At 37.5% G+C, this 9,809-nt stretch overlaps 1 protein-coding gene across 2 annotated transcripts in view; it reads left to right on the forward strand.

Annotated features, from left to right (window-relative positions):
• Nucleotides 1-9,809, forward strand: part of AGPAT4 (1-acylglycerol-3-phosphate O-acyltransferase 4) — a 69,804-nt gene that overhangs the window by 47,906 nt on the left and 12,089 nt on the right. For both annotated transcript variants that reach the window (XM_003204076.4, XM_019612875.2), the window contains 2 exons: nucleotides 5,454-5,556; nucleotides 6,662-6,737. In XM_003204076.4, coding sequence (XP_003204124.1) covers nucleotides 5,454-5,556; nucleotides 6,662-6,737 — 179 coding nt within the window. The remainder of the gene's footprint in view (nucleotides 1-5,453; nucleotides 5,557-6,661; nucleotides 6,738-9,809) is intronic.

The raw sequence follows: 9,809 nt of genomic DNA on the forward strand, positions 1-9,809 counted from the left end.
TTTTGTTGTTGTTGTCGCTATTCAGTATGAAGAAAAGAAAACATAGTGTGGCTGTGGACAAGCAGCTGATTTATGGGAAAATATTCCAAAAGGAAATAATTTCAGGGAACTCAAGTGCCATTTATAGGAAGTTTGAGATATTCATGAGATAAGCCACGGTAGCACTTCTAGAATCCTAAATATTCAATATACTTTCAGGACAACAAAGACTTAGATTCCCTAGAATACTTATTTAGGGAACAGTATGTTACTGCCTCAATCCTTGCTGGATTTATCAGGGTAAGACTGAGGAGTTAAGATTTCCTTTGTGAGGGTTCATAGATAGTTGCTGTTGAAACTATGTAACTTAAACCCAGCCAACAAACAGAGAGAAAAACTTGATGATCCCTGATAAGTGTTGCAGTTCTTGTGGGTATGTTGCCTTACTTGCACTGTCACTTTTTGGAGTAAGAGAGAGGTAATTAGATCTGGATTACTATTTGTTTCTCTCTTACAGAGACAGGGGTACATTTGACCATCATTTTAAAGGCCATCTAGGCCGTGTCTCCCTTGCAATAAACAAGGACACCTGCAGCTAGATCAGGTTGCTCAGAGCCTGACCTTGAATGTTTCCACGCACGGGACACAAACCATGTTATAAGTGGTGGGGAGTACCCATGTTATAAGGAAAAAGTGTTGCTGTAGGTGTCAACATATGCAGAGGATTTATGTTGTAATAATTTGGACATTTTTTGAATATTTACATTAACTAGTAATATTTAACTTCTTCACTTGTTAACTTGTTCACTGTTCCTTAGTCTCAATGTTACCCTCCACTTCATAATGTGGCACAGTAATTGACTGTATTCCTCATATTGCAATCAGATTACTTGTTCCAAAGAGCATTGTTGTGGCCACTGTAATGATGCTTCTGTGTGAAAAAGCCCATTTTGGGATCTGCCACTTAGGCTAGAGCACTTTCTGCTCTTCCAGAAGGGGTGGTGGGCCTAGCTGGGGTATCTTGCTAAGGGAGTTAACTGCAGCTTGTCATAGCAGTGAAGGAAGACTAAATGCCTGTTCAAAGCTGGCTATGACCAAGGTCAGCTTTTCATTTTCCTTTTTTCTTAGCTCTTCTTTCTGAAAATTGTAAGATTCCAGCTCTCTTGAGTCTGAAATACTGTAGGATGAGTGGAAGGTGGTTGCTGTGGTTATAGAAATATAATTCAGACACAAAAGCAGCGATCACAGGTTGATGCCTTCCAGAACTTTGTTTCAACTTCTGATGCTACTTTCTGCAGTAGTTTGTTGTCTGTCGGAAACAGGTGAAGATGAAATCAGTCTAGCAAAGTCATGTTTTGAAAAATTTAGTCTCAGATGGGGTTTATTGTGTATTATTGGTATTTCATGTGTATGTATGAGAAATTGTCTCTGCACCAGTAGACACCACATCTGTCAATATAAGCAGATATATAGTTTGGCAAAAATATCTTTCACACAGATAACAAAGAAACTTATCTCCTAATTAATTTATTCCCCCTCCTCCCACTAAAAATTAAAGAGATAACTTTATACACCTGTTCGAGTGAATGCATTTGTATTGTCAGAACCTCTGGTGTAGAGGTTTGTTTTCCATCTCTAAGAAATCACAGTGACCTTTTTTATAACAGGAAGAGTATCTTTGCCAATGGTGCCTCTGTAGAATACTATAACTTCAAGAGTTTGATACTACTGTAATGGCTGCAAATGTCATTCAGAAAGTCTTATTCTAATGGTCATTTAGTGAAATAATCTCTCCTAAAATATTCCACATGAAATAATCAGGATTATTTAGTCTCTTTCCTTCATGGAAATAATGGAATTCACTTCCCTTAAGTGACTTTCACAAGTTTGGATGTCCTTAAATAAGGCTTGCTTCCAATATTTTCAAACTTGTTCTGATATTTTTATGAGTGATTGTGTCTACCAGCTCACAAGTAGCAGAGTCACCAGACATGTCATTTCTAGAGGTTGTGTGCTGTCCTAATAAATCGTTATTAGATTATAATGTAGAATTTGCTGCCTGTACAGCTCAGCTGCAAGCAAGTGAAAACATAGATCTGTTTCTAAAGTACCTATCCATTACTCACAGTAAAGATAAATGTCATAAATACTATAAAATATGTATTTAATGGTTATTTGTGTTGCCTATCTATATATCAAGTAGTTCGTTTCAGCTGATCTTGTTTAGTTAAGGCTACCTCATAAATGTACCTCAAGATGGACTGCAGATAATTCCAAGTTATCAACTTCTTACAACTGTGCATGCTGGAAACTGCTGTCCTAGAGGGAGTGCACGAGAACAAATTCCACAGTGATGTTCTCATGGAGTTCAATACGGCCATGCTGACGAATTTCCATGAGCAGCTCTTCAGTCCTGGAATTCTTCAGTGTTTAGATCTGAGCAAGCTAGCAAGTTTGAGCAGGTAGATTATTTTAAGTAAGGTAACCAGAGCTATTAAACGTTATTGGATTGTGCCAAAATGTACAGTGAATTCCACCTTCTTTTCCCCACTCTGCTCTGTAATCTTCACTTCAGATCGTTATTTGCTAGAATGAGGTTATGTTGCAGGCAGGTTGATTTGTTGGACATTCATTCAGCCATAGTTCTCAATGCCCACAAAATAATGTGTGAAATTCAAGAGGCCAAAAAAAAAAAAAGTAGTATGAAAAGTTTAAAAAAAAAAATTACTCTAAATACACAATTCAAAGATTTCTTAAACCTCAAGTCATTATTAATCCTAATTCCATAATTATATAGTTCTTTGTCAAAATTCTGTAAAGAGAACCAAAATAGATTTAGATTAGAAAACAAAAATGAGAGTTATGTCTTTATTTCATGTCAGAAAATAACAATTGAAATGGGAAAAATGTTCTCTCAGAAGGCTCCACAATAATGAATTATCTTTCCTTTTAAATGAAAAAAATGTTTTAAGATAATTTCTTTGAGAAAAATATCATTTCATAGTTAAAGCAAAGCTTCTGAGGAACTGGTCTGAGACTAAGACAGTTGGAATATTTTGAAGGTGCTGTGAAAGGGATTTTTTTACTTGATTTAAACATGAAATTTCTTAAACTTTTAGATGTGAAAGTCGTGAGATTTCCAGCTCTACTATATACAAAAATGTGTGTATGATTGTATATGTGTTTATATATATAAAAATACATATGGAATAATACGTGCAAAATGCTTGTTTAGTGGGAAACAATTTCAGTATGCCATACAGTATACCAATATGCCGCTTTGGCAAACGCTTTCTGGCAAATTTTAATCCTGTGCAGTCTTTTTCTTTGACACCTCCACAATACGTCTTTTCCTGCACTCCATAATGGAAAAGCTTAGCTCTTCAGTTACTTTATATCCAGATATAACAGAGGTCTATTTACTCCTGCATATGTTGTTGTTACGTTGGATTTGATACTGCTTTGCCAGCAAAAGATTTCTGTGTGATATGAAAAAGAACTGGAAAGAATATCAAAATACAGGCAAGTTACATACTGGAAAAGGAGATTTTGGTGTGGTTTGGTTTGGCTTTGCTTTATTTTGTTTTGCTTTGGTGGAGTGAAGGAAAATTTGTGACCTACCAGCACATAAAGATGATCCTGCCCAACTCTGCAGGTTTTTTTTTCAGTACAGGAGAATCCTTTTCTAATGTGATGAACAAGAACTCAAATTGTATCAAAATACAAATGTAAGTGTCTTCTAAAAGACAAAAAGGAGAAGTGCTGCATGCATCATACTTTCCTTTATTGTTTTCATTTTATTGTCTTTCTTCAGTAGTTTGAGATTATTCTAGGCTAATGAGTCTACCTTGTACAAACCAGATTAAAGTTTTGTATTCTTTCAGTTACACTGGATTAGTAAATTAGAGTGGATTAGTAGAATCTTCTGCACTTCAGAGCTTTAAAGTGGAGGTAGATTACTTTTTTTTTTCTTTTCAAAATAATTTCCTATTTTTATTATACATTGAAAGTAGTGCACTTGAAGCAGATTTTGGCTTACAATTTGTAGTTTTGAGCTTAGGCCAAAAACCCAACTGTAGGACAAAAAATAGATTGAGGGATGCAGTCTTCATGCACTGACAAAGTTTAAGTCCCTATTTCCAGGATTTCCTTGCAGCACTAAATTGGATTCTGTGCCAGGCTATGAATTCTGCTCTGTGGGGGAATTTCTGCTGGACTAAATGTTATGACTAAGCCGTAACTGTCTCACATAAATAAATTTCAAAAATAAACCCAAATCTATTTTATGCAACAGAACGCTTCCTTAGGAAGGGTCAACACCTTTCACAACAAAAGTCCATCATAGTGTTCCTTACTGCAAAACTCTAGAGAAGAAGATATTAAACAGAACGCATGTTAGTCAGTTTGGTTTTTATTGATGCAATTGATCTTGGAATTCCTAAAGTGATGTAGTTGTTTTCTGACTTATCAAAAAAATAATTTGGGATATTTAGGGATATTTTAGAATCATAGAATGATTTTGAGTGGGAAGGGACTTTAAAAATCATCCAGTTCTAACTGATTCCCTTGCCTTAGGCGTGTTGGTACCATGAATTTGTCAAAAGTTTTTGTCTCCTACGTTCAAAGAATCTCTTACTTTTGAAACACTTTTTCAGAGTTAAAACAGTAAACTCTTTCTCTGTAGAAACTATTTTTTGGCACTGTCTTAGTTCAGCTAAGAAAGAGCCTCGCTTGCCAAGTGCTTTTACTGTTTCTGTGCAGTCCTGAAATGCAGGAAGTGTTCTCTTCAGGCTACAAGCTACATTGCAGTTCAGTTCTTTGGAACTCAGATATTATACTCATCATAGCTGCAGCCTTAGCAATAGTCCAGCTCTCACAGGTCATGTTCTGTTAATCTGTCCCTGCCTGTGCCCTTTAGCAAATGCCATTGTTATCCATGAATGGATGTGAAAGGGAGATTGTTTTGAGTTGTATCAAGCCCTCTGGCTGCAGGATTTATCTCAGGAGAACTTTACCTATTCTTAGACAAACTGTATATATTGTTCATTGTTTGTGTGTTTATCTGCCTGGTTATTTGCCCTGTTTCCTGTAGGAGGATGGGGAGAGGAGTGTCTAATCCAGAGAGAGTTGAGAAAGCTGATAGTTTTCCAACCACAGGGCTTCTAGGATACCCTGTGATATATAAACTGTCATTATGTTCCCTACACTGAGTGTTTGATGTCTGCTGGGGGAAGGAGACAAGCGTGGAGACCAAACTCATCCATTCTACTGGTACAATTCCTGAAAGATTTAATGGATATTTGGCTTCTGATAACTTGCGTGTTGAATATTCCATCATTAACTTTACTTTTGTGGTAGCTCAAACTATTGTGCTGATGACTTTGTGCGTAAGTATTCTCTTTGTCTGAGAGTGGATGACTGATTTTTCCATTCTGTTACTTCTCTGGTCACATAACCTGTTTTTCTTCTTGTAGTTTCAGCAGTCTATGATTCTACCCTCAATTTTAGAAATAATGAGAATCCAACATTGCTGGGTGTTCTAAATGGAAAAAAATACCATGCAGATTTATATGTAAGGCAAGTAATCTACATTTTAATTCTTCTTTTTTTTTAGCATAGAAGAACGTATACTTGCACAAATAAGGAGATATTTTCAAGCAGGTAATGGGTGTAGCAAATCTCTACCAGATGGAAGAACTCATATGGATTGCGCAGGGTTTTGTGTAAAGTTCTGCAACTGTAAGGACATGAGGAACCTTTTGGAGCTCTGCAGGATTTTATTATTTCTTTTTTTAATTGAGGCCTGCACCGGAGGCAGGAGTCAAGAAACCTCATCTGCACACTTCCCTTCTGGCACAGTGGTTTGCTTCTAGGTGGAAGCCAAGCTCAGGACTGTTCTCATATCTGTTGTAGCTGTTGGTAAATTTGACTGCCTCTGCCTCCCTGCCTAGGACAAGCTGTGTAATGATTATAGGAGGTATTCTCTCTTTTGCTAAAAGAAGTTAATTCTATGTTGTTCTCAAGTGAGATGAATTAAAGTATATATAATACTGAAAAATATAAAATCTATTAAAAATTATTATTGGCAAGTGAAGATGACAAAGGGATTTTTTTTCTGTCACAGAATTGTTGACCAAAGTTCACATAATTTGTTGAATTATTTTTTTCTAAGTGAGATTCTCCTGTGAAAGATACCATTTTGGTAGAAATTATCTAAAGCTGCATGCACATTAAAAAAAATTTTAATGAATCAGAAAAGTTACCTGAAAAATATTAGATCTGTTATGAGGAGAACAGTGTGTTCTCTCTGGTGCCTAGCTTGTTAAACACAGCCTTTAGCTCCTTAAGTGAGGTAGGAAATCAACTCATTCAGTACCTTTCTTTAGAAACAGAAAATTGCAAACCTTTGGCTAGAAGATGAGCTTAGATAGAATGCATTACTATTTCAGAAATCAATATATGAGTTTCAGATACATATGAGAATTGAAGGTAGCTCTAGAAGCAAAACTATACTTTTCTGATCAGGGAGCTGTTACCACAAATTATTTAATAAATGAAAGAGTGGTGGGACAAGTATAGTGAGTCTCTTGTCAGGTGAATGATCTGCCTCTGCAGTGTATGTGCTATTTGTCACAGTAGAACTATTTAATATTCTTCAATTTCTCTTGTTTACTATTGGCAGGCGGATTCCATTAGAAGAAATCCCAGAAGATGAGCAGGAGTGTTCTAATTGGCTCCACAGACTATATCAAGAAAAGGTTGGTGTTTTGTCTAGAGAAAGCTCATGAGCCACTGGCGCTCAGTTCTTTATAGTGTTAGTAGAGTTTACACTGTTCATGTGTAGTGGTTGTGCTCTGGGGGTTTGTGGGTTTGTTGTTTGTTTTTCAACAGGTTTGTGGGTTTGTTGTTTTCTTTTTCAAAGACAAGTGTTTTCTGCTTCTTCAGATGCAAAGAAGTCTTGCACTGCCATAGTTGCCTTTTTTTTTTTTTTTAAGAGCAAGAGGAAGGAAACTTATGCAAACCGCAGTGAAGGAGTAGTTTTAAGGCTCTACTCTAGAGGAAGAATACAAAATAGCAACTGCCTCTTCTTTGATAGAAGAGGCACCTCCTAAATCAAGAAGTAATTAGTGGGCTAAATGAAGTATATTTTGCTTTACTATATTAAAATGTTTGTCCCTTGTTCTGGCCTGTCTCTTTTACAAGGTAAATATCCAAAGTTAACCAGGCAAGTTGATAAATTGCTCTCTTATTTGCACACAGCAGTGGGAGCATGCATTTAAGATTCTTAATCATAGGACAGTTGCACAATAATAATGACTGTGTGCTTGTAGATGCCCGTTGATTTTTTCAAATGCTTTTGTATTCATCCTTCAGGTTTTCAGAATCTGTTTGTCGTGGGTTTTGTTTTTATGAACATAAGAAATAATGGGTGGGTATGCACTCTTTGAATACACACAGCACTCCCATTTCAGTCAGTGCACAAAGCACAATACGGTCTCAGTTATGTATTTAGACAGAATCACAGCAACGCTTAGGATTTAGAAGTTTTAGACTGTAGCTAAGTTCTGTTCTCCACTCTTTACAGTGCAGTTTGTTGTACTCAACCCAGAGCACTGCGTTAGCATTTCTGTATTGACTATGCCCTAGTCTTTCTCCCCTTCAAAACATTACTACTCCTCGTTTAATTAATGTTACCTGCAAGCAGCTTGTTTACAGGAATATGCAGAGTAAATGTGTATTGAGTCTCCAGTTATAGACCTAACTGCCTCTGGTGCTCCCTTTCTGTAAGTTGTGCCTTCCGCAACTGATTCAGTCACTGCCTCTTAATGTATTTCTGCAGAATGGCAGCATGTTACCTATGGGCCTGTGCACTCTCTCTACAAGAATATTAATGAAAAAAGTCATTTTGTTGGACATTGCAAAAGTCAATTTCCTGCTACTACACCTTTATTTCTAACCACGTTTCACGTTGCTAAGATAATGTTGAGATTTGCAGGAAGGAACATAAATTAAATGGGAATGTGGGAATTGTTTTCTTGAATTCTCCATGACATCCTTTGCAGTAATTCACTTTGTATTCTGTTATTCTCTCTCTGCATTTATTTCTAGTGCAAACAGAGTGTACATCTATCCTACTTCTTTCCTAACAGCTTAGTTTGCTGGTTGGTTGAATCCATAGTTTCCCATCTAAGTATAGGAGGAAGGAGCTTATGTTCAGTTTTTCTTTCCCTGAGAAGCCTTTAGTTAGTGTGAATGTCTTGGGATTTGTTTTGTTATTTTTTGTTGGTTGGTTGGGTTTGGATTGGAAGATGGCATTGTTCCTCTTCAGCTGTTTTATGTTATCTCATTGCAGTCATTCGTCTCTGTGAAATCAGACTGTTCAGGATACAGAGCAGGGATAACTTTAGTTAAAGAGTTCTGAGATAATGAAAGCCATTGTGCAGAGTGAAAATGCAATTCTGCTTCATCTTTCTGCCATATTTCTTTTAGACAACGTTTGGCTCTTAGGTGAGATGATATGCAGCATTGATACCCGAGTGTTGCTTTCCAAGAGTGTTTTAGGCTTATATCACAAGAGTCAGTAAATATTAATGATAAAAATTAATGAAGTTTTGTTCAAAGGACACTAATTCATTGCAAGATATGCACTCACCAGCTGCTTTGTCTATTTTGGTTGTAGCACTCCACTTACTGTTTTAAAATAAGACAAGGTATGCACGCTACTGAAAATCAGATTCCCCGTTTTATCTTGCATTCCAGTTGCATGTGCTGTTGCTTGTTCTCAGTGATATTTGTAATTTCGCAGTACCCCCTCAAGCCTTATGGGGGGGAGAGAGCATGCAGCACGGTTGGTTCACGGCGATCTGAGCTTTTTCTGCACTGTGCACTGACTGCCAGCTCTGGGACACCTTCACAGATGAATTATGTGCTCTTCGCAGAGTTGCTCCACAATGTGCCTCTCGTTATGCAGGTGCACTCAGAGGCATTCATCAGCTGTGAAGCTCCAAGAGCTACCAGAAATTGCTGCCCTGTCTTTTTTGCAAGGCCATGGTAATAAAAGGGGTGAGCAAAAGCAGGGTCATTCTGCAAGCTGTGATTCAAACTGCTCTAGCTTATATGTGAAAAAATCACTCCTGAAGAGTCCTGCTCTCCCCAAAGCATGACAACGTACATTTTGCTTCTAGCATCTGAGTGTGGGATTAAGTTAATGATAAGCTCCTCTATCCTTCCCTTCCCTACTGACCAGAGCTGGATTGTACTCTAGTAGTGTATACTACTCTAGTAGTGTAGTGTAGCAGCTGTGGCATGCCACAGGACAAGGCTGGAGTAAAGGGCACTTGTTATCATCAAGGACATGAAGCTGTTTGAATGAGGGAAGACATATGATGTTAGTGGGCATCAAGGGACATGACCCCTTTTAATCATTAATAAAGGAGCTGGTCTTTGAGAAAAGCTTGTATTGTCCTTTTTACCTCGCTGTCTGGTCTCAGTTACACGCTTCTTAATCAGAGATAATGCTCTCTGGGAATCTGCCTTATGTTCTTTCTACTTCAGACTCCTGTTTGCTGATTTAGCCATGCTGCAAATGTATCAAACAGGTTCTCTACAGATGAACAGTGGCACCCCCTATTATAAACGAAGCACTGTTCTCCTTCCTATGCTTCCAGGCATACGCAGATGCCATGCCCTTGTGCTTCTTCCTCTGCTGAGGGCGATTTTTGTCCTTCCACAGACAGACAGCAGTGTTTCAGCTAATGCTGGCTCATGACAGAGGTGCAACTTGGGATTGCAAATTGCCTTTTTTCTCTTTTTTCTTTTTTCTTTTTTTT

The sequence above is a fragment of the Meleagris gallopavo genome, chromosome 2, assembly GCF_000146605.3.
Source record: "Meleagris gallopavo isolate NT-WF06-2002-E0010 breed Aviagen turkey brand Nicholas breeding stock chromosome 2, Turkey_5.1, whole genome shotgun sequence".
In the NCBI taxonomy this organism is placed as follows: Eukaryota; Metazoa; Chordata; class Aves; order Galliformes; family Phasianidae; genus Meleagris; species Meleagris gallopavo.